This window comes from Saccostrea echinata, unplaced genomic scaffold (genome assembly GCF_033153115.1).
Source record: "Saccostrea echinata isolate AGI-Se365-2 ecotype Australia unplaced genomic scaffold, CSIRO_AGI_Sech_v1 ptg000040l, whole genome shotgun sequence".
Taxonomy (NCBI): Eukaryota; Metazoa; Mollusca; class Bivalvia; order Ostreida; family Ostreidae; genus Saccostrea; species Saccostrea echinata.
This window is the reverse complement of record NW_026889789.1, coordinates 2480296-2506726: the sequence shown is the minus strand read 5'-3', so window position 1 is coordinate 2506726 and position 26431 is coordinate 2480296. Positions and strand designations below refer to the sequence as shown.

At 32.9% G+C, this 26431-nt stretch overlaps 1 protein-coding gene across 1 annotated transcript; it reads left to right on the top strand.

The window, feature by feature from the left end:
• The first annotated feature begins 11839 nt into the window (after positions 1-11839).
• Positions 11840-19592, top strand: LOC133200515 (GLIPR1-like protein 1). Its single transcript, XM_061336300.1, has 6 exons — positions 11840-11950; positions 14237-14419; positions 16705-16834; positions 17445-17554; positions 18582-18694; positions 19452-19592. The coding sequence occupies exons 1-6, from the start codon at positions 11840-11842 to the stop codon at positions 19549-19551; spliced, it is 747 nt and encodes a 248-aa protein (XP_061192284.1). The 3' UTR covers positions 19552-19592.
• The last annotated feature ends 6839 nt before the right edge of the window (positions 19593-26431 follow it).

The following is a 26431-nucleotide window of genomic DNA, read 5'->3' as shown; positions in this document are numbered from 1 at the left end:
CTGTTGACCGGTCACACCGTTGACCGTGGGTTCTATGTATTTTAGTAAGAAAGGATAACTCTAATTTGAGGCGTATTTCCCTCAACAAAAAAAAACAAAACAAAACAAAACAAAAAAAAACAAAACAAAACAAAAAAAAAAAAAAAAAAAGAAAGAAAAAACAAAACAAAAAGATAATTAAGATTCTATAAAAATTATCATTTTTTTAAGGGGGGGGGGGCGCTATCAATGATAAGTCTTTATCTATATCTAACCATATTTTGACTGATTTATGAAACATCTATAAAATCTTACAACTTTCAGTAGATGGTGACAATTACCTACTTTCGAATTGTGGCCTAAATTCTCATTGATTAAGAGATCATTTGCATTTGCAACTTTTGAGTGTTGTTGTCATATAACCGCAAATCTTGAATGATATTTCACTTCAAAACGGAGTTGTCCTACGCAACTTAACTGATAAATTTTCAGTTATGTAGCGTCAGGAATGGCACCCCTAAAGATTAAGTAGATTTGTGCAAAATTCCAAATATTAGGTATTTGTTCTATGTAGGAATTTTAAAGGATGTCTGTTCAAAACTGCAGATGCCAAAAGAATTTCATTTTTCATATGGCGCACTTTGTTATTCTAGACCTGATTAACATATGCAGCACTGGTCAACATGAGTCAGAGAAGGGTATGTACCCATCTCACCATGTGTCTAGTGATACTACAATTAAGAATGATTTTATATTTTCTGTACATCACACTGCATATGTACATGTACAGGTACTCGTAGGTTTGAATAAACTTTTCTCATATACATGTAGGATATATTTTCTGTTTGTTCTAGAATTATTTTTTTTTCTAATGAACAAGCATTCTGAGAGCACTGAACAAGTAGTATCAGTCCTCTACTGGCTAGTGTAAATTGCCCTCTACCCCTGCGTTTTACGGGCCGTGCTGTAATTACCATTTTAACTAAATTGCAGTCTTCATGAATGCTGCCCATAATTATGAGTTTGAAGTGTCAGGTATACCTTACTATTATTGCAATATGTATTTTCCTCACCCTATATTGATGTTCTTTATATTTTCAGCTTTTTTTAAACTGAAGATGGAAGCTAAAACATGCCTCAGAAGAAAGTCCCACCGTGTGGAACACCGAGTCAAGCGCCAGAAGTCCCAACTGATTGAAACTTAAATTCTCGGGCCTTTCCGACAAGCAGAAAAACAACCTCGAATGTATTATGTAGGCGTCCATGACCCCCCCCCCCCTTTCATAAACTTTAGAAAAAATGTATTGAGATCTCTTATCTGTAGAGTTTGAAGCTCAATCTATAATTGAATGTTAAGATATTACCTAAAACATACCACAAGAGTAACTTTTAACTCTGTCTTTTAAATGGTTCAATAAAGCGATTCCATCTTGTATAAATCTTTAACATTCGGTGGAAGTGCCACCGTCTTGATCACTGGGTAAGCGCCGGGAGTCAGTTTTACAATGGCAATATAAACTTGGCTTTTTCTTCATCGGGTAAAATTAAAATGCCTGCATGTGAATCAATCATAATTGATAAATTTAGACACACAAAAATTTTTGAAAATATATCTTTATTATGGTGAAAAAAATAAATTGTTGATTAAGATTATTAATAATAGTTAATTCATATTAACTTATATATTATGTCATTGTCCATATTAATGTAAAAAAATTAACATTTTCAATGTCATAAATTCATGAATTGGTCTGACCATTTTGATATTGCTAAAACACGGTCAATTAAAATTAAAAAAAAAAAAAAAATTATCATAATTGCTGTTAAACGACTTTAAAAAAAAAAATTAAAAAATTGACTGATGTCATTTTTACTTAAAAAAATCTTTTTTGCGAATTAAAAAAAAACCCAATGACTTTCTTAATTGTATTTTCAGAAGCAGTGGGCAGAAGCAATTCGATCCCTTCTGCACCATTATACATGTATACTGGAGACGAGGTGTCAATTGACTTACCAATCTCTTTCGAGTACCTCATAGACAAGCGACAACTGATGTATGATAAGGAACCCCATTCTTTATAAAAGTAGATTGCCCGGGTCCACTTTCTGTGTTCAAAAATCAAAACATATTAATAAATTAATTTGTTTGGTGTCGGATAGTGCATTTATGATATACTGTAAACTTATTACATTTGGCTGTGTATTCTTTTTAGAGGCTTTGGCGGAAAGAAGCAACCGCTTAATTAAGTACAATGCTAACTGTCTTGTACATATACACATAAATAAGAATATGAAGAAATGCGCTAAATCAAATCTACGCTAACTTACTCAAAAACCAATGTACGCCAAATTTAGTACGCGCTAAATATAATACATTTACAGTACCTAAAATATAGCTAAGTTAAGTCAAAAAGCTGTTCAAAAAAATCTATAAAAAAAACCCGCACGAGATTCGTCCCCTGGGTCCCGGCCACCCTGACCCCCAACTGCCCCCCCCCCCCCCCCCCCCCCCCGCTTTAAGAATTCTGGATCTGCCGCTGACATTATTCAATGAAAAAAAAGCAATTAAAACGAAGTAGTAAAGAAAAGAACTGCGAACGATAGTATTGTTCTCCCGCCTACCTCCAAGTCAATTTTCAAAAGTTAACACATTTGAATTGTGTTTTCATAATTACATAGATATTTATATGAATTTTCATAAAACACTAGTTTTTTGGGAAAACAAAGAGAGATAACTCTATAATTTTGGTAAAACTTGTGTTTTTCACTATAGAAATCAACGGAAAACGGAAAATATTTTTAAAACATCTTCCCCCCCCCCCCCCCCCCCGTGAAACAAAAATTCCTTTTTACAGATTATATGGAGTGTCATTTCACAAATTCATACCAAAGCTTTTTGTGTTTCACGGGGGGGAACATATGTCTACAGACAAAAAACTACAAAAATGCTTATTTTTTCACCAATTTCAAAGGGGTTTAAAACTAAAACATTGTATTTTATTTATGATATATGCTTAATTTTATATGCGTAAAACATAAGAAAAGATTTAAGGAACATTTATTCATATCCAAGAATATTTTAAAATGTGGTGATGTTTTAAAGCCCGATTTCAATGGAAAATATCGTCTACCCCCCTTATTTAAAGAGCTGGAATTAGGGGTAATTAACTATGTAACCCTAGTATTAAAAATATCAGCCAATTATCATTGAACTTTTCTTTGCATTCAACAAAGATTTTTCGGCCAAATTGCCATTAGTATTGAATTAAATGGGTTTAAAATGTAGGCGGGAATCGAGAGTTAGCGTGCGTAGTTCTTTCAGCTTCATACATGACAGAAAACTATTATCTTTATCTATGTCCAAAATTTGTTCATGCATGTTAACGTTTTTATTTTTCTTTTTGCAATACATGTACGTACATTGTTATGAAATAAATCTTTACTTATGCAATGTATTTGTGAATGTTCTTGAAACAAATTTATGTGCTTTGTTTTTATTTGTTGAAAAACTGGTAAACATCTATATCATTTCAACAAGTAAAATAAGTCACAAATTGCAATTCATTTGCTTAGATATTGGGAGTTACTGTGGGTAAGGGTTCTAAAAAGCATTATATAGGATATCCCAGTCTTTTGTCCTGTCAGCAGTGTCTCAAAATCTTTTGAAATTTAAAATCAGTGTATTACTGAAGAAATCTCATTTTAAATGCTTTACTATATAAATTCAAGTGCACATTTTGGTTAGAATTGGAATGCCACTTAAGAAACACGCAAACGTAAAATTGATGAAAATTTCAATTTTATTATTATTTATTAGTAGTTAACATATATTTATGATCAGTATTTACTTTTATACATGAAATATTAATGACACTAGGTTTGCTATAAAGTAAGTTTTCAAAAAACGTCTTTGGAATCGAGAATATGTGTACCATTACCGCTGGGGTGTTTTCCATTAATTTTTTTTTTTTTTTTTTTTTTTTTTGTTTTTTTTTTTTTTTTGTTTTTTTTGGCTGATGGCATGTTTTAACCGAATACTTCAATCTAAAATAGTTCGGCCTTAATTCTACAATAAATGTTTCAAACTGAGATTCAATCGGGACGGTAATATTTTTTAAAAGATCTCTCAAAAATGTCCTATGAAGTGAAAAAAAAATTATTGAATATCGACGATCTCCTAATATTTGATGAAAGTTACATTCGAATTATTTGCAAACAAAACAGTTCAAGAAATATGTCGTAATGCTTGCATCCAGTTTGTTTGTTTTGCTCTTTTTTTTTTTTTAATGAAAATTGAAATAAAAACTCGATACGTTAAAAAAGAAATCACGTTTGTGCTTCCAGCAAAAACGAAAATAATATAATGATAATGTCGCCAGGTTAAGAGTGACAAGATTACAGATGTTATCTGAAATTGACCGTGTAAAGGTACTATAAAGCTTTCACTGTTTGTTACCTTCTGGTCAAATGAACCAATCAGCTGTTCAAAATCAGAACACCCACATGTAAAAGTAGATCAAAATAAACACCTCCAGATATCTAAATCTAATCAGACTGAACATAGGTATATGTAGATCATATTATTCAAATGAACTGGCTGAGGAAAAAATGATCTACTTTTCAAAATCATAATACCCTCAGGTACATGTGGTTTAGAATTAACAAGTCTAGACTTTTAGATCAAACTTTAAAATAAAATCGAGATTTATAGATTTATTTACATTTATTACATGTAGATCAAACTCATATTACCTACAGATAGATTAGCTAATATACATATATTCCTACATAGTGATAAGAAACAATGCAATTTCATTTCGATCACATGCCCTTAGCTCGAGTACATGTAGATAAAAAATAAAAAAAAAGTGAACATAAGAAACAGCGATCTCGGGAATCCTTTAAATAATATAGAATGTGAACAAAGCAAAAACACTGACCCCTGGAAACACCAGGGAAGGATTCGGGTGCCAAGGAGGAGTAAGCATCCCCTGCCGACTGATCTCATCCGCGGCGAGGCCTCTGCATTGAAAAACAACAACAAAAACAAACAAACAAACAAAACAAAACAAAACAAAAAAGTCGTAATATAATGTCAACATAATTATTAAAAATTGCCTAATAATTGGTACAGAAAATGTCAGTCAAAATATGACTCAATGATAGATTTTATTTGCAAACGAGGTTATCGGTCTTAACGACAATGGAATTTGCGAAATGATTTTTAAAACGAGATTATTAAGAGCCCAGAAACATCAATATATTTATCAGAAACCTAGCTGCCTCGGTCCTCCTTAGCTGGGTATTGGCGGAGGAAAGGGTATAAAGAACGCTAATGGAAAACGAACAATTAAATAAGACCAAAAAAAAAAAAAAAAAAAAAAGAAAAAGAAAGAAAGAAAGAAAAGAAAAAAGAAAATTTGCCGAAAATCAACAGACTCAGTTGCAAAATCAGTTGAAGGTTGTTGCTAAAGACGGCAAAGCTTTTTGAAAAAGCTATACTTGTTTATTCAACTGAATTGACGCTAGATGGCGTGCAAAAACGGTTATACTAGCCTTATTCCCTGGCTTACCTATAATGCTCCGCAAAAGTAAAACAATTCAATTGATTGAACTATATGATGACGGTCAAGCAAAAACCACTCTTAAGTCTAAAATTTTACATTTTGAGGTGTTTAGTGATCCTGATAGACAAATTTCTCCTCTTTAAAATGATATATACATGTAACATGACATTGTTCATAGACTAAGAATAAGTTATAGATTTAAAATAAAAAGTACAAATTCTATGTCATTACGCTGTGTTTTATCGGAAAACGTCATTTTTTAATTTTTTTTTTTTTTTGTTCTCACATGTCCATGGTTGAGTTGTCAAAACTGCACAAGAAAAATCAACTAGGACTACAGATGACATTACAAATGTGATTTTTTTTAAAAAATAACTTTGGTATTGTGCCTTTTTATGATCTATATATTTAGCATTTCAGAAGAAAATTCAGGTTTCTATTACACAATCCCTCTAAAAAAAAAAAGCAGCCTAGACAAGAGATATCATTTTGTTTTGATTCTTTTTTTAATTCATTTTTTTTTTTAAATCTTTTTTTAGCTTATTTTTTATTTTTTTGGGGGTGGTGGGGGTGGTGGGGGGCACTTTTATTGTACCTTTATATGATCTGTAATTGTAAAATCTCGGCGGAAAACTCAGATTCATCTAATACTAGAGGCTTTCATGCCCCCCCCCCCCCAAAAAAAAAAGAAAAAGTTACACAGTTCAGATCAGATTAATTGTTTCTATGTTTTTTTTCTGTTTCAGAAGTTTTATTGCGTCATTTTATGATCGGTAATTGAACAATTTCAGAGGAAACTCCGATTCTTATAACCAGCGGCCCCCAATTTTCCAGAAAGAGAGAATGGCCAATCAATATATTATTTCACAAATAAATTAAATCAAGCCGTTCGTCTAAAATACATGTACTTTCAGTCGTGATTTTTTTTTTTCAAATGATAATTATTATGTTCCGGAATTTATTCTTTTTTGGAGCAGTTTCGAGGAGCAGGTTCGATTGCACCTTTCTATTGTCCTCGCACAAATGACCTTCAGAACTTTATAAAGAAATCCTCCTCTCTAGCCGTCACTACAATTATCACAGGAAGGAGATGAACAAAATTTAAAGACACAGATAATACATATCGCTGTAATATAATTTTGATCCAGTGAAACTTTTGCACTGGACTTTGGAAAGACCCCCCCCCTCCTCACATTATGTATCTGCTTAAAATGTATAACTTTCTTAGACATGGCGCTCTTCCTCGTGGTGGAAAGCAAGCTCACAGAGCAATCAACTTCTCTCTCCGTCTTTACAGTTTCCTTATTAAAGCAATCCCAGCATCCACCAACTTTTATCAAGTTACAGGACTTGCATACGAAGAAAAGTTTTTGACTGCATGATAGCAAATCATTATATTCTCCATGAAAAATAAGTGCACCTTTTTTAGGAATAAAAGGATTAATTATTTGAAAAAAATTGAGAATGTGTTTATTCCTCCTTGATTATAGATGACAATTTTGCTAAATTTAAGACACAAATAAAACCTGACCTATTTGTTTAAGAAATAAAAATGCATTACCAGGATTGAATATAGAATTTGCAGTGTGGTTGGGGTCCATATTTTTTATCAATATATAATTATCAGAATTAAGATTTCCGTCGAGGATTAAGTTGTTCAAACGTAACATTTAGAGACCAGTCATGTGGGTGGGGGGGGGGTGATTTTTGCTACTTTCTCTATAAAGCACGCGTTTCGTGCACCCCTCCTCTTGGTGTGACATAATTTTTTATATTTAACCGAAATGACATATGAAGGATTGTCACAACTACACTTTTTAAAATTAACATCCGATTTCGCCTAATCTAAGGAGTTTTCCGTGAAATGTAGAAACAATGTAGAAACGATGACCAAAATGTACGATCCTCTCACATTCTGGAGAGAGCTAAAGTGTGAACCGTGGCATGAGACGATTTGTGCAAAAATGCAGCATTAAAACAATTCCTTTCTCCCCTGCACCAATATCCCTTGGAGTCAAATCTTTGTCTATTCAGAAATTCTGCTACGAATGTCTATATATATGAATAAATGAATATAAAAGCTGCATATTAATGTTAAAAATAAAAATTGTGTTCGTTAAAACTAATAAAACTGTACAATTGTGGTTTGATTGGTCGATTAAACAGGCCCGTAGAAAGCGAAGAGGGCGGGGGGCAGCCCCTCCCCCCCCCCCCCGCACTTTTTTCTATGGTATTTGCTATAGTAAATTTTCCATTAGATGCTGGTTGGTCCCCCCGCTTTTTGATTTTATTTCTACGACCTCATCAAAGTTATATATATAGAGAGAGAGAGAGAGAGAGAGAGTTGTTTTTACCCATTTAAGCCATGTATTGCTAGTATAATCTCAGTAAATTTACGATACAACACAATTTAGAGTCTAAATGATATCAATTTTATATTTATGATAATTTATCATCTTTTCCCATAGAGGTTGTGTTAATTTGTCTTTGATTAACTGATCGAAGGATTCATAATGTTGCAGTATTACTCCTTTCAGAGTATGAACTGAGTAAAAGCATGTAAAATTTTTGTTTAAAACTCTTTTTTGTAACAACTCTTTTATAGAATTAAAAATCAACAGACTATATTCCCCCCCTCTAAAAATCGATAAACATGCAAATAAAATACACACAGATACCGAAAAATCTCTGTAGGAAGTGGTGGATACTGAACTCTTTCTGTTGCCAAGTACCACTAAACAATTATATTGCTGGTTACTTCCCTTCAATAACGGTACATGTTAACATAATATATATATATTTATATATATATTTGAGGCACGTAAGAAACAATTTCAGTTGGGGGAGGGGGGATTCTTGACAAGCAAAAGAAAACAAAACATGCATTCTTGACAAGCAGAAACAAAGCAAAGCAAAAACTTTTTTTTCTCATTTTGTTATAGTTGTAAACTGGCAAAATTATACTTAGGGAACACAAATGGAAATTATAGCTTTGTTTTCTAAGGTAGTAAATTATACTGATAAATTATAATCCGGGGAACCCATTCCCCCTGGTTTCTTTCAGGCGTGTTTTTCTCATTTTTGGTACACAATGCTGTTTAGTATGCAAATGAAATTCCACACTTTTGTATAATATGTACATAGGTTTTACACTTTGGTTAGGTTGTGGCAGCAGCATATCTATGCTTCTAAATTTGAATAGAAATATCAATTAATAGTAACACAAAATACTCTTGAATATGAGTATGATCTTTTTATTACTGCCCAAGCCTCAGGATAATATACGATTTCTCGCCATATATATGTTTTTGAAGTAAAAAAAAATGCTTTTTAAAATTGAAAAATTATCCTGCATTTGCTACTTTTTTTCACCTTCAGTTCGCTGTTAACCGGTAAAATTTTTTTTTTCAAGAATACTAAACAGTAGTCTTTAATAAATACACACAAAAATACTCCGTATGCTGTCTAGTCTAGGCATCTACTTTATAAAGAAAGACTTTAATTAATAATGAGTCTTAACACTATATTATATATTATACGACATTTGCAAGTTTTAACGGGTAATCATAAATGAACAACGGTAAATATTTAGAAAAAAATGTGACCCTGAAATAGTCTAAGAGTACCAAACATATATGGTCAATTGATCAGATAGATCACCCCCGAGTCAGATGAAATGACCGTGACCTTTTAATGCTAAAGTTTTGATCTAGAGCAATCCCGCAAGCAATGATTATATGTACATGTTAAAATAAAAATAAATGTAAACATTCTATCTAGTAAATGGCTTTTCAAACGAATCCATGGCCATTTGTTTTATTTTGTTTATTTAAGTCTATATGCTGATAAACCTTAAGATGTATGAAGTATCTGTCTTGTGTAAAATAAGAATTTATATAACAATTAAATAATGTAAAATTAGAATTTATTTAACAATTATCGTTAGAGAATTAAGAATTCTCTATACACTATATTACTGCACAGTAATAAGTTCTAAATATTTCCTTTGAAACTTTGAAACTTTTATTTTCACTAAAGCCCCCACATGGGGTATGTTAGTACAATAAGAGTTTAACAATTGAACAAATCAACATGTGAACAGTTAACATAATGAACCACAAAAAGAACTTTGATATGGACAGTACTGACGGTTGTGTAAAAAAAAAATCGTTTAATGTTTACATTGTAGGAAGTTCAGGCATGAAATAATTTAAGAACAGTTTTACAAAACTTAGCTAAACCTATTAGTTTATATATATCAGAAGTATTCATCAAATTATAAAAAGATATTGTGTTTGGATTTGTGTAAATATTGCTAGGTATAAATTTCTGTCTTTCATTCTTAAAAAAAGGACACTTAAATAAATAATGAAACTCATCACCAAGTTCATTGTTATTGCAGAGGTTACAATGTCTCTCAGATCTATCAATACTATAAAATCTACCAGCTTCAATTGGCAAATTATGACTGACACAACGAAATTTACATAAATATAATCTAAGATCATTTGGTAACATGTTTAGATAACTTTCAAAACCAAAATCACACTTGTACATTCTATAATTAAGGCATTTTGGAGAATTTAATACATTTACATTCCAGTCTTGGATAAAACTATTTCTTAATGTATTCTTAACCAACACACCAATTTTGCATGATTTATCAACATACTGAGCATTCCACATTAGATCCAAATTACAATCATGTAAAATATTCTTAATTTCCATGAGCCATTTTGAATGGTAAAAACCTTTTGAGCTAAATTGATACAAAATTGAGTACAATGTGAAGGAAATTTTCTCATTTTTACCACACAAAATCCTTTGCCAGAAACCAGCCATTCTAGACTTTACTAATATACTAAGTGGTATTCTACCCAGCTCTCCATAAACAATACAATGAGGAGTAGTTTTTTTAACTTTCAAATTTTTTTTTACAAAATTCCATATGAAAGGATTCTAAAATGCCATGGATTTAGTATGTACATTGTATTTAGAGTGATCTGCCCTTTGATTTTGTATAAAATAAATCTAGTACAGTGTTTCACTCTATATTGGTACATGTAATCAATTGCAGATCAAGCATCCTTAGATTTTAAAAGAATAAGATCAATTAGATAAATTTTTGTTCGCTTGCTTTTTCCCAATTTCAGTATGGAACAGTGTTCGCTGTTCGCCAGGACGTCTTCTTCAGTTTAACTTCCTGTAACAGATCGGGGAAAGGGGAGGGGGGGGGGGGGTCGAAAGGGTAATTTAATAAAAATGAAGAATAAACTAAATATTTACGACTCTGTATACAATGTCTGTATGCGATATTTTTCTTATTTTACAGAAAAAAAATATACTTAGTGTGTAGAGTTTCCTTAATTCAAAAATTTACTACTACAAGTTACATGCTGAGGGAAATAACCCGAAGATATTTTGATTTTAAAGTTATTGTGACTAATTAAACAATTGCTATGCCCATTAGTAGTTGGTGAATTTTTCCCTGGAAATAATATGTAATTCAAAAAAGGGGTGGAAGAAGGGGGGGGGGGGTCAGGTAATGATCCAAATTCTTTAAAGGCTCTTGATATCTTGCCTACTTTGTAAATCAATTTATATTTTTTTTTTCTTTGGCAAAACTTCAAGACAGTCCTTTCCTTAGGTTCAGAAAATCAGCAGTTAAGTACAATTTTCCCAAAATTTTCACTAAATTTTCAAAGCAAAGTTTTTATACATGTACTCAATATTATTTCTTCAAAGTTCATCAAAATAGTTTAAACATTTTATGTAAAGAGAATGGTCAAATCTTAATTTGAATTTCAAAAAATTAAATCAATAAATAATTTTTTTTAAAAAAGGAATTAATCAAAGCATCGATTAATAATTTTACATCAGTTCAATAAATATAATTCAGGATATGAATCTTTCAGTATCCAGGTATTTCATTTTAGTCAAACCATGAGCACTTTCCCCGTGTTTTTCTCTTACGATCTTTAATGACTACAAAATGCAGATAAGCCTCAAGCAAGCAAGTACCCAGTAAAAGCAAATTCCATATCCAAGTATTTTAATTTCCATATGGAAAGTACAACTTCTTTTTCAAGGCGAAATAAAATCCAATGACCCGACAAAATCTCTAAAATCGTCGGCCATCTTCGTATCTATCACGAACATCAAATCCCCCGCCTTACCTAAGCGTGAGAATTAACACCCTACCCTTTCGGCTATTTTCAACTATTATAAAAGCAGTCTACGATACATTCTTCGAGTATGTTTGCAGAAAATACTTGAATTTACAAACGTTCAAAATGCTCAAGTTGCTACTGGTTGCCGTGTTTTGCTTGCACTTGGTGTGCGCCAAACCTGAAGAAAGGGAGATGGTGTTTAGAGACATGCTGAACAATTTGGTCGAGAAAGGGGTAAGATTAAACTGAATAGATTACCTAGAATTAAGAATTTAAATTAATAATTGTTGGGAGAGGAAAAAGGAAAACGATTTATTCGTGTAAAATACTAGAGTTCAACAATATTCCATCGGTATATTTCTCCTTCATTTTTTCACTATACTTGTTGTTGCTCTAGAAAAAAACCCAGTCACATTTCCAAAAACGACCAACGACCGACAGTTTCTGAGGCAAAAATGGGATTCTTTGGGTGACAGTCGGCAGTTCATCGGCCGTTGTCTTGCCCAATTTTGACCTTTTTTTATCGGCCGACCAACTTTATGTCCGTCGGGCCAGTTTATATTTTTTCTGCGTCGGTGCCGAGGTGACATAATTAATCATTTTTTTCTTCATATTTTTGCCATAGATTCTTTTTCTCCAGATTCACAACTATGATATATGCCGGCAAAACGAAAACACACTGTCCGACCACCGGCAGACAGTTTATCTCGTCGGTCAGTCGACATTTAGGTATTGGGTTTTCGCAGGGCCTACAGTAAAAGTGAAACTGCTGTTCAGTACTCTATCATGTTGTAAATTTTGAATTTATTATGGGGAGGTAAATGCAAAATTTACAACATGATAGCTCGATGATCGGGCGACGATTTGCCGACTTACAAATATTTAAACTTTCAAAGTCATCGGTGTTCGTAGGAATAATGTGACTGCTCCGCGTCGCGCCTGATACTAGTGTCGACAGATCAGGTTTTCTTAGCCGATGATACCAATCTCTACCCCGAGTTATCGTTCCCGCTACACTTCATGTGTTGCAGCGCAGCGTAATACGCCCTCTGGTGAGAGACTGCGACGATACGAGAAAAATTTGGTCGCCCGACCATGGTCTGAATAGGCTTAAATGTGTCTCTGGTAAAAGTTCTGAAAGACCTGACCTGTTTCTTTTAATTCTCGAGCCCTTAAACTGCAAGATTGGCATGCAAGATTGAAACAACTCGGCGTTAAACAATAAACAATCAATCAGTCATTATTCAATTCTGGTTAAAATGTGCCATTTCATTTTGATTGGAAAGAATTTTGTTAGATGACAGGGCAGCTCTCTCTCTCTCTCTCTATCTTAGTTGCAAAATTGTAATGGGGGAATTCGACCCCTTACTTTACACCTTACCAAAAAAAAAAAAGTAAAAAAAATAAAAAAAAATATATAATAATTAAAAATTTATAGGGTCTACATCAGAATTTGTTGAAAATTTAACAATTTATGAAATTTGCAATGTATTTATTTATCTTCTTTCGTGTTTATGTGTATTATACTTAGTTTTTCTGAACTGATATGTGCAAGTTTGTTTATTATATATGCTTATCTTCAAAATGAAAGCTTCCGATTTTGTTATGATTATATCAATCCATTTAAAAAAAAAAAGAAAAACATGTACCCCATACCCGACTTTCCTATTAATTTCTTAAAAAATTTATCATTTATCAAATACTGTTATGTATTAAATTTTACTTCAGATACTTTATGTTTGAAATCGATGTTTTTTGTTTTGTTTTGTTTTTGTTTTTTTTTTTTGTTTTTTTTGTTTTTTTGTTTTTGTTTTTGTTTTTATCTACATGTAATATGCAATTTTGCTTATCGATCATATGCTTACAATGTATATTCAAAATGAAAGCACCTAATTTAAGAATTCAAAACTACCCCCCCCCCCCAAAAAAAAGTCAAATATAAGTTATAATAATATATGATTCATGTACCTATCCTCAGCTGTCTCCAAAAATTAATATCCGAGGTCGATGAAAGCGCCCGGATGAGCCTTTTAGAATATTATTTATTATGTATACCAGTCTTAGAGAGTTACATAGTATACTTCCCAGCAACATTAAGTCTGTAAAAATAACACTTTTGAATTGGTAATTTATCTGGGCAACTTTGTGAAACAATAAATATGAAAATATCAGTTTTAATGTAATCTTTTATTATATTTTGCTTTTTTTTTTTTTACCACCTCACTAAATTTCCAAATAAAATCAAAATCTTCACTAAGCATATTTAACATAAGAACACAATTCATAGGTTAATAAAACAATTCAAAACATATTCAAAAGATTTTGGCCTAATTTCATGCAGTAGACACCAACATTTAATAATTACACTATATTTTTTTCCCTTTTGAAAGACCCTCGTCTTATATCCAAGGGCATAAAAGTTTATCCTTGTAGTTTCATGTTAGACTAAATTTACTTTTTTTTTTACAGAAAAAAAATCAGATAATAAAAAATATATAAAGAATCTGTTCTTTTTTACAGGAAGTAAGAAGGTCAAATGGCGGAGAGATGACCGATGAAGAAATTCATCCTTCGGAAGACAAGCGAGAGTTCAAGAAAAGGTCGACAGCAGCTCTTGACGCGTCAGAGATACAGGAGTATGTGGACGCCCACAATGAGTTCCGAAGGCAGACCACGCCCACTGCAGGAAACATCAGATATATGGTAAATTTTCCAATATAGCCCCCCCCCCTCCTCCCCTTGGCCTAAAAGTAATATTGACCTTACCATCTATCTCTCTTTGAAAACTGGCCCGGAAGTGCAAGAACAGTAACTCCTGCTTTTTCAATTCTTGAAAAAAAGTTTTCGCTGCTAAGTGATGCGCATTTCAGAATATTTGGTTGCAAAGTCGTATATATTAAAGGCTGAATTTTCATCCTCACAATCACATAAAGGTATATACATACATGTAGCATACCGATTCTATATCGAGAACAAACTTGGAATTTTTTTTTTCTTCCTCGTATTTTTCTGGTCATCATGTGCGTTATGTCATTCGGAACAATAACTACCGTTATTTAAAATACATGTATTTACAAATAAGTTGCAATTTAAAGTAGTGTGGAAGAATGAAAGAAAAAACTTTTTTTGCTTCACGGTCTCAAACAGACAGTTTAATTCTTGGATCCTACAAAACGCATGTTGCCCTCGAACCTAGTTAATAAATGTAATGGGGTCGTAGTGATATCGTTTTTGAAAGGGGAGGGGGGGGGGAGCCAGAGAGAAAAAAATTAACATACCTGGAAAAACTTGACAAGCCAAAAAAAAAAAAGGAAAATTTTCCAAACTCGGAAATCCTATTTCATTGGGGAGGGGGGGGGAGGGGGGGGGGGAGTTGTAGGTAGGTTCAAATTTCTTTCAGTATCAAATTTAATTATTCATACACTAAATTCTACTGCATTACCCTTATATGACTATACTGCAACAAAAACTGGGGGTGGGGGACATGCCTTTCATGAACATTTTCAAAAGTAAAAGGTTAAGTTTGGAAAAGGGGGGGGGGCGGAGGCCTACCCCCCTTTCCTGATGCCACGTGCCTGATGCACATGTCAGACCATCTAGGTGAACATAAGAGTTTATTTTTTCTACATTGGACTAAAAAGAGATCGGGAAATTCTAAATTGATACAAATAGTTCTGAAAAGTTATTTCACTAGCATCCAACCTTTACTCGGGTGAACATAACAGTCAGACACATAGAATCAGGGGATGGGGGTGGGGATGCAGGGGGCCTGCCCCTCTCCACACTTTTATCTGGACATAAAGTTTAACGGATCCTTACATCACCCCAAATAGAATTGGAATTTAGATAATTCTCCTCTTTTATTCATTTAATACAAGAATTATTACTGTTGAGGTCAATACGATGATTTAGCCACCTGAGGAGTACAATATTCACCGAGCCCGAAGACGAATACTACATGTATACATGTTAGGTTGCTAAATCATCGTATTAACCTACAAAAAACAGCAATAATTGTATAATATTTCAGATTGAGAAAAAGAGGGAAAGAATAACAAACTTCACAAATTACTTACATGTATTTTAGGATAAAAAAATATTCGAGTTCGGAATGATTAAAATGACTATTCAAGAATGAAAATGCAGAGATTTACTATTGGCACTAGAAAAAGTTTTATTTTTTTTTTATGTTGTTAAGTGGTCGAGGCAATATAAATTTTATACAAAAAGTGCATATAATCATAAAGGTAGATACCGGACAACTGACAATCACAGATGTTTTCAAAGTTTCAAGCAGAAAATATCGATGTTGGCAACCCAAGTATTTTTTTTTTCTTCTGGCACTAAGACAAGAACATACATATACTGTAACAAACCCCTCATCGCCCCCCCCCCCTCTCCTATCTACCCTTAGTTTGGTACCCAGCACTTAAAGTGAACTCTTCCACTTCACATTTACGTACACTTGAGTAGTAAGGAATATACGCCACTGATGGACATGAACAGCCCGACATATTTCTGTAGTTATTGACAAACCAAATAAGTAATACTATGGTCATGAGAAACATATTTATTTTTCAACAAACCTATTCATATTCCATATTCTGTCATGCTTTTATGAAAAAAAAATCATACGAAGATAGCAAGGTGCACGTGAGGCAGACGACGAGAAAAATGTTGCAAATCTCTCTTTTTATGTATCAGTCGAAAACGAGATATTTAACAACAGCTTATATATAGAGACAAATGGATTACATTATCGAAAGCATGTGATGCATATTAGAATAATATATAGAGGATAAAAGTGTATTCTTCCCATATTTAAAAAGAAAAAGAAAATCAAAGTTAAGGGGGATGGTCCCATGCGCCAAGTGTAGATGAGAACTGTGTTTTTAAAAGCTTTAAGGGAAGTGAATTTCATATTGCACAAATAATCAATTTTTATCATTATTTAATAAAATATAACACATGCGCACTATCTCTTGTAGAAATGGAGTGACGAACTTGCAGCTGTAGCTGCGAGTTGGGCTGAAACGTGCAACTGGAGTCATAACCCCGATCGATCGTCTGATAGTCCTTCCTTTGGTTACGTCGGAGAGAACAAGTACCTTACTACATGTAAATATCCCATTTATAATAAATACCTCTTTGCTTTTATAAATGTTAGTTCTATGGCATGTCAATCGTTCGATTTTTCTACATTTTTTCCCCATTTGAATTGTATAATTTTCCATTTCTATTGTATCGCAAGTACTTCCTAATTCTTTCTGTATTCTGTAATTTTCCATTTATTCTGTATAATTTTTCATTTGTATTGAATTCAATTTTAGAATTCAAATGAAAATTATGAAATACAAATGGAAACTTATACAATTTAAATGGTAAAAAAAAAAATCGAAAATTGCATCGTTTTACATGCTGTATAAGTATAACGTACTAAGTACTGTATTCGCACGATTTATGGTTATTAAATACAATTCTTTCTAATATACATGTATATATATATTTAAATTTCACCTATATAAAAACCGGACACTGTGAGTGTTCCGTATATATATATATATATATATATATATATATATATATATATATATATATATATATATATATATATTGCATATTTTGAAATTTTGTCAGGACTTATTACATATTTTCAAATTTTGTTAGCGGAATGGAAAATTTAATTCACCATGCACAAGCAGTTAAATTCTTTTTATTATTCCATAAGCTACGGCAAATAAGATCCATCGCTCAGTGGAGTACTGGTGGCTAGAGAATAGCAAGTATGATTTTGATACCCAGACTTGTAGTTCAGGAATCTGTTCACACTATACACAGGTAACTCAATCTCCTCTTCTAATCAGTCTTAAAGATAGTTGGACTTTTCAAACATCGAGATGACGTAACCTTTAACCCTTTAATCTTTATATATATAACTATACAGTTTACTTCCCGTTTTTAAACAGATCGTAAGCTTGTTGCCACCTACTCAAAGACTTAACAACAGAACAATTTGTAATATCATTTTGCTTTCATTTGCATCATTTCGTTTCCCAACTCTAGCCATTCTGGCTGACACAGGTCTCTTTTTTTGGAGATCTCTAAATGTAGATGGAAATAGAGAATTTATTATTAACATTTTCTCTAAAGAACGCTGGAATAGGTGCGACCTATTTAATTTTTTTTTGGTATGTATGGTTTGTTATTGTTGTTGTTTTGTTTGTTCGTTTGTTTGTTTGTTTGTTTGTTTTTTTTTTTTTTTGGTTGAGATTCAACCAGAATTAGGAATTATTACTTATATATTCACAAAGAAAAACTTGAAATGGCCTACTTTATTATAATTACCCAAAAGTTCATCATTGGTATGTAACTTACAAAATATTAAGGATCAAAATTTTCAAGCAATTCTTGAATAAAGTTGCATAGTTATTCAAAGAATCAAAATAATAATTACATATATTGAACTTTAGTTTACTATAGTAAATTATTTTGTAAACTATAGTTAACTATAGTAAATTGTTGTTAGGGATACCCCAAATTATATGATTTTTTATGAAAAACAAAATGCGTTACCTATCTTTATAAATAAAATTGAAATTTAAAACAGAAGTTTATAAAGTTATTTTAAGTTCTAATTCCTTAAAAATCAAACATACGCTTTCAATATATTATGTGTAGCTACTGGGACCTTGGCAAAAAGGGGGGTGGGTGGATCCTTTCTATATCAGCAATTGCTGACTTTATAAAATTGCCGCCCATAAAAACAGTTTATGTCTGTCGTAATCATGAACTGATGTTCGGAAATTACATAGTTATTACATCCGTATATAGATTTCACAATATATTTTCTTTGGCACATTGACAGGTTGTCTGGCATGATTCAGAGTATGTGGGCTGCGGTGTTCAGTTTTGCCCGTCAATGAACGGTTTATCGGGCTGGAACGACGTTACATTCTACGTCTGCAACTACGGACCAGGGTAAGTGCACGTGCACCGATTTCATCACGACACGAAATTGACATCAGCGAAAGAAACATTTAAGATTTATAATTAGTCTGAAAAGACTGTTTTACTTGGCGCTATTCAAATGGACGTATAAGTTCCTGGTGCAGAGAAGAGTAATTGTTTCGAAAGACAGATGTAACAGGTTGGTCCATTCATGTAAAGGAGCCCGATATCTTCGATGGCTCACATTTTATAAGTCTTTAAATATATTTTTGAGTCAATCAAAATACATATATAATATTTATTTAAGATATAACTGTCCAATATTTTGGAGAAAGAGAAGTTATTGATCTGCATGTTTCCGTGATAATTTGCATCCTTTACCTTTTCCCTGTTTGTCATTCAGAACCGCAGCTGCAAATACATGTCCTTTTTAAAAATAGTAATTTTACATTAATGGGAAAAAAGAAATGTATAAGTCCTGAAAGTGGAAGGGTGATTATTTAAAACTAGCAAATTTTTTGAAAGGCACTCAGTCTGTTTGATAACATGAGGATTTGCAGACTTAGTCATTTCTGATACATCGCTGCCACAAAATTTGAAGTGGAACATTACGCAAAAAATAAAATTTCTGCTAAAAAAATTGAAGAGACTCTAATGGTAAAATAAATGAAATTTAATGCTACATATACCTGCAACACCAAGCGTTAATTAAATATTAGTTTTACATATTTTGAATGAAAATAAACCTCTCCCTATATGATTATTGACATTTCCCTTTTTTATACAGAGGAAACTATGCAGGACAGGACCCGTACACGGAAGGAAGCGACTGTTCCGGATGTCCTGACGACTGCTGCAAAGACGGCCTGTGTGTTATAAACCGCTAAAAACGGTTCAAAGAGTACTGCTTAAATGAAAAATGCCTACAAGCTCGATAAAACCCTGATTGTTAATAATCAAAACCTTTTGAATTATGCTAATTTAATCTATCTAAGTTTAGCTTAATCCTTGTCGTTTTTCATTATCAAATCAATTTGTTAATATCGGTTGTTTGGTATCTCTCAAGTTAAATTTGAATTTAAATAAAATTAGATTAGAAGCAGTGAAATTTGTGTGTTTATTATTTTAATTTATCTAACAAAAAGGACATATCGAGGCATAATATATGAGTAGTCTGTTTATACATGTAGGCTTATAATCTACACAAACGCAAACGGTTCATAACATTACATAATATACAATTATGGACTTTTTCGGTGAAGAATATGGTTTGATATTCACGAGAAAAATTTCAATATTGACCGAGGCGATTGAACTCGGAACGGGCTAACTTCGCCTCGGTCAATATTTATATTTTTCTGGTGAATATTTAATGATTAAATGATACTAACTCGTTAAGCAATCCATGACATCTTAGTTCTTTGCATTTGCTGAAGTCCTAGCCAAACACAATGAGAGAAGCGAAGTTAAATTAAACATAACCAGTTAAATAAATTTGGAGTTTCTAAAAAAAAAAAAATAGTCGCCATATAGAAAAATAACAAAATGTCAGACAAAACGATCGATTTTAAAAGGGGATTGTAAGGAAGAGATTGGCAACCTACATGAAAAAAAAGTATCAAGCCCCCCCTCCCCCCCCCACAAACTCCAAAACGAGTGATCTCTCCAAACTTAACATTTTTGGGGAGGGGATTTTAGGGTCCATTACCACTGACGGGGTTTGTGGATGGTGGGGAGGGGTGGGGGTGACAACCATCCTTACAATAAACATTTTTATACTAAATTAACATTTTCATACCAAATTAAAAGTAATACTTTGCGTTTAATAAAAGTGTGGGGAAGGGGCAGTCCCCCATACAGCTCCCCTTACCCTCGATTCTTTGTCTCTGAATATTATGTTCACCTGACTGGAAGTCGGCTGCAAATAATATAATATAATTTTTCCAGAATTATTTGTTCCAATTTGGATTTTCCGATCTACTTTTAGCTTAATATAGAAAAAATAAATCCTTGTGTTAACATGGAAGATTACGTGCAGGTGAACATGGCTGCTTGACAAATCATTTTCATTATCGAACTTCTGTCTAAGAAAGATTGGAAGTTATAACGTCCGTGTTTTCCTCTCCTTGTTTGTGAGACATCGACATGTTTGGGAAAAAAGTACAGCAATAGGCTTGCCTTACATTTTTCCTGGTCAGATATACATATACAGGAGGTTCCGGTCGTTGTACAATGTAACTGTTGTTTACAACGTTTTTGAGGTGTCGTTTGTGACGACAGAATCGCCGCTGCACGAGCGCTGACCTTCCAGTGAATACGCTTAAAGGCCGAGGTTTTCAACCGGTCGGTTTTCCTCAGGTAAGTTTGGTGTGGGGTGGAGCTTAGTCGAAGCGGATGAGAAGCCCCGAGAGAACGACGCTGGCTTGTGTATACCTTCCTTTATACACAGGATGTTACCTGAATGTATTACCTGTATACGTTTTCCTACGACATAGTAAAACGAATTAATTGTTTTTCTTGTGTAGGTCAATTGAAATGTTGACCATAACATTCTGAAATAAAGCATGCGAAATGTTTTTGTTGCGGACAGAATCCTACTCAAATTCTTTCTTTTAAAATTAATCTTTTGTAATGATTTGTCAATTTCAATTATACTGTATGTTTGTTAATTAATTTCACATGTTATAACGAATATTATAGGACCAGCATTTGTCGTTGTAAGCTGGCGACACAAAGGGAAGTAATTCAAATTGCACGTCATGTACGCAATACAAAAGAAGAAGTGGGTCAAAAATAAGTCTCTCCGTAATAATAAAACTCAGAAACGCTGTTGAGAGGCTAAATTGTGTAGAAATAAATACTTATATAAGATAATTCCTATGTGATTTTTCCATGACGCATTGTCTGTAAAAATGGCCAGGGCTTTGGACCGAGGGTGATTCCCCCGACAGCTATAAGTGAAACGGGGATTGAATCACCTGCATTATACTTTTTTCCTTCGGGATTCATAATTTCAAATATTACATGCAAAGCAAGATGTTATAATCCCAATAATTTCTCTTCTAAATCTGGTTAATATTATACTGTAACTTGAAGAAAAGCGACACGTATTTGTCTTAATTATAAAGTTTCACTTTAGCAATATTACAATGTAATGAATGTTGTCATACTTGTTTTAAAAAAAATAATTTTATTTAATTCCATGATATTTCAAACGCGGGTCGGTATATTTTGTTAAGGTAGAACAAATGTACGTTAGTTAAATTATGTTTTGACAAATTATAATTATCGATTGTAATCGTGAAATGAAATCACCCTTTTTAAATTACAATTTTAGTATATAAGCATGATTTTTCTTATCATTTATTTAATTGTTTGAAAAAAATGATTATATTTATAGCATATTCTTATGACTTAAAAAAAATGCCTTGATTGCTTCTTGGCATTTTGCGGTAGGCATCAAAAGCCTGAATGTAAATTCGATGGTCGGTACAAGCTCCAGACAAGGTACACAAGATATACACAACGGCAGAAAACTAAATGTCAATCAAATCCAAGTATCCAATCCCAGGCTTAATTTCAGATGATTGACAGGGGTTCAAAGACCAGGTAAATTTGAAGGAGGTGCTTATTTCCTCCCCCTTTAAAATCTAGTGAATATATAGTGTTATGAACCTTTTGTGTTTTTATAGATTACACAAGGACTATAAATAGACTATGAAATAGTATTATATAAATTAATACTACATGTAGTTGAGTGTAACATTGAAAATTTTCACTCCAAGAAAACCATTGTCAACCAAGGGGAAGCCGCATGTCAACTACATGCAGTATATATCATATTATACTGATTTTTTTTATATACAAATACAAATTACAGTGAACCTTGCGCGCATATATTCTGCGGAGTCAATATTTTTTGAAATATCACCCGTCGTCAAGCAATGTCGACTGTTGCAATGTCGGCGTGGCTTCATTATTCAGCGGGTAATAGTGTTTTTTAAGTATTGTTTCTAGACGAATCAGATTCAACTAATTTACATGAAAGTATAATATTCTATATTGTGTGAGAAGATATATATAAAACAGTTCTTTCACCCAATTAAAAGCAAGTTCTGAACGTATTGTTTTGCCTTTACATAGGCGTAGGAACCGCGGGGGGGGGGGCTTAGTCCCCCTCCCACTTTTTTTTGCAAAGATAGGCATAATATAGGCATTGAAAATTGGGGCTGACCTTTTTTGTTGTTGGTTTAACCCCCCTCCCCCCCCCCCCCACACACACACTTTTAATTAGCCCCCCTTTCAATTTGCTTCCGATGGCTTTATAAGTAAAATTGTAAAAGGAAATCAAGAAAAAAATGTAAACTATGATGGCATATTTCTGCCCCCTACATGCAAGATAAATTATGTTAACATGCAAGAAACGTATGTGAACATGCAAGATAATTATACCAACATGCAAAATAATTATATTAAAATGCAAGTTACAAATGTTTTTTGAGAATCTAATTTTAATGTTGGTAAAATTGCTTAATAATGCAAGTATACCACATCAGACAATAAAGCTGCAACAGAATTATGTCAACATGCGACTTACTTATGTTAACATGCAAGATAATAATGTTAGCATGCAGATATTTATGTCAACATGCGACTTATTCATGTTAACATGCAACATAACTATGTACACATGCGATTTATTCATGTTAACATGCAAGATAATTATGTTAACATGCATGCAACTTATTTATGTTAACATGCGACTTATTTATGTCAACATGCAACTTAATTTTGTCAACATGCGACTTATTTATGTCCACATGCGAGTCATATTTTAACATGCAAGGTATTTTTGTCAACATGCAAGATAATATGTTGCATGTTAACATACATATCTCGCAGGTTAACATACATATCTCGCATTTTGCCATAATTAACTCGCATGTTAACATAATTATCTTGCATGTTAACATGAATAAGTTTCATGTTAATATAATTATTTTGCATGTTGACATAAATAAGCTGCATGTCAACATAATTATCTTGCATGTTGACATAAATAAGTTGCATGTTTACATAATTATCTAGTATGTTAACACAAATAATTCGCATGTCTACATAATCATGTTGCATCTTGCATGTATGATGTCAGATACTGGCGTTAGCAAGTAAATTTACCCATATTTAAATTATATTCTCTAAGGAGATTGGTAACTTGCATGTCAACAGAATTATTTTTCATGTTGACAGAAATATGTCGCATATCTACATAATTATGTTGCATGTTAACATAATTTAAGTTGCATATAGGGGTCAGAAACATGCCACCATAATGGTGAATGATTAATTTTATTTTTATATTATAATAAAATGAGAGTTTATACATATATTTACCAAGAGATTTGTTTGAAATTCAAATTACTTTTTACAATATCTTAATGACACATGCGCTGCCCATAGACTTCAATCTCAACTTCAAGGTACAATTAATTCTACAATAATCAAAATCCGTACCAACGGATCTAAAAATTGGGGGAGGGGGGGGGGCAGATCTCTTTTTCTTGGAGATATATAAATGTACATGTAAATATAGAATTTATAAATGTCTTCTCAAAGGACGCTGCAATAGCTGAGGCCAAACAAACAGGATGAAGGAACAAGGCTAGCGAAGTGAAAATTAAATTGTTTTTATTTTAGTGACGTAGCATCGTTTTTGAAAGTGGGGGCCAGCAAGAGAAAAAAAAAATCCACTTTCCTGAAAAACTTGACAGGCAAAAAAAAAAAAAAGGAAAATTACTCAAACTCGAAAATCCTATTTCGTAGGGGGGGGGGGGAGGGGGGGGTTAGTAGGCTCCAACTTCTTTAAGTACCAAATTTTCCTCATAAAATACTACAACATCCTTGTTTGACGTTACTGTAACAAAAATTGGGGAGGGGGGGGGGGCAACCGGACTTTCAATGAAAGAATTCAATAGTAGAAAGTTTTGCTTGAAAGAAGTGGGGGGAGGGGGGGGGGAGCCCCCCGGCCCCCCATGTTGCTTCGTGCCTGTATTTTCATACTCAAAGTTAATCCGTCTGCGCCTGATTATTTTGAAGTTTTATGAAACTCAAAAATGTAGTACCGATCTTTAACAATAATAGTTGGAATTAAAAAAAAAATTATGAAACACAAAACAATAACAGTTGGAATAAAAAAAAACAAACTGAAGTCCACAGTATTTTAGTACTTATTCCTTGATAATGAAACTACTCTTTCAATATAATGTATTGAATCTTCCCGGGCTTTGAAAAAGGGGAGAGAGGTGTCAGGGATTGCTGACTTTATTAAATTGTCCCACTGTAAAAAAAATACTGTCTGTCGTATTCATGTGCTAATGTTCAGAAATTAAACAAATATTACATCCTAGTATATAGATTTCACAATATCTGCTGTTTCTTTGGTAACATTCATTCAACAGGTTGTCTGGCATAACTCGGAGTATGTGGGCTGCGGTGTTCAGAATTGTGCGTCCATGAATGGTTTATCTGGCTGGAATAACGTTATGTTCTACGTCTGCAACTATGGGCCAGGGTGAGTACATATAAAATTGACATCAACGAGTAAAACTTTAAGATTTAGGCTCGAAAGACTGTTTTTAACGAAAGCTAGTCGAATGCATGCATAAATCCTTGGCACAGAGAAAACTAATTAATTGTTCCTGAAGAACAGATTTGACAGATTCACAAGACGTAACTGCAAAAATGTAGCCCTCTCCGATTTTTTTTCGGGGGGGGGGGAGGGTTAGTTGGTTGGTAAAACTCCTTAGGATCTCCGTAATGATGGCTCAAATTATCAGTAAGTGGCTATTTTTTGATAGTTCTCACCTGAACTCAAAACATGTTATGTAAGACACAAGTTAGAAATTAATTTGAAGCTCGTTTTCTTTTTCAAAGCGGTGAAATTGTCAAGAAATGAAGTATTGCTCTCTCTCTCTCTCTCTCTCTCTCTCTCTCTCTCTCTGGTAAATTAAAAAATAACATTAGGTTTCACTATTTAGTAAAATGACCGCATTAAAAAAAAATTAACAAACTCGATTTTTTGACGAAGGAGCATATTTACATTGCTTTGTGAACTCATTCTGGGTTGTGAAGAAATTATTCATGATTAATTCAGTGTCATCAAATTTAAGAGCGAAATAATACAACAATATCAATAAGAGGAACAACTTTTACATGGATCTTGTGAACAAAAGGTTTAACTTCTGATTAGGAACAGATGGTACAAACAAACGTTCATAAAAAATCTTGAAAATAACAACTTTAGTCGTTTTTATATAAGTAAAATGAATACGTTTTACCGCATTGTTTTTTGACTTATCATTCAAATGTTAACAATAGTGGGATTTGAAGTGACAAAATGTTGTATAGATTAATAAGGATGGTTGCAGGAAGGTAGAATTTTGAACATCGTAGAAAGTTTACAATTTCTTAATATTTTAGAAATTTGTTATATGCATCATTCACAACCAAAATAGGTCCAAAAATATATATACCAATCCAGGTATCCATTTTTTTGGATAAAATCATATCTATTTTTTAACTTTTTTCCCTGCAGGGTTTTTGAGAAGTGTCAACGGCATACACAGTATTTCTGTTACCTTTTCATTGTTTTACATTCAGAACAATAGTTACAAATACAGTACCGACCAGACACAACCTAACAGAAAGCGAACCCAAAGCGCACCCCGGGTACGATGCCTGGGTTCGCTTGGGGTTCGCTATAGCGGA

Coding starts and splice junctions, on each gene's coding strand:
- LOC133200515 (XM_061336300.1), top strand. CDS start 11,840: ATGCTCAAGTTGCTACTGGTTGCCGTGTTTTGCTTGCACTTGGTGTGC. Junction 11,951..14,236: donor ACAATTTGGTCGAGAAAGGG/GTAAGATTAAAC, acceptor TCTTTTTTACAG/GAAGTAAGAAGGTCAAATGG. Junction 18,695..19,451: donor GTCTGCAACTACGGACCAGG/GTAAGTGCACGT, acceptor TTTTTTATACAG/AGGAAACTATGCAGGACAGG.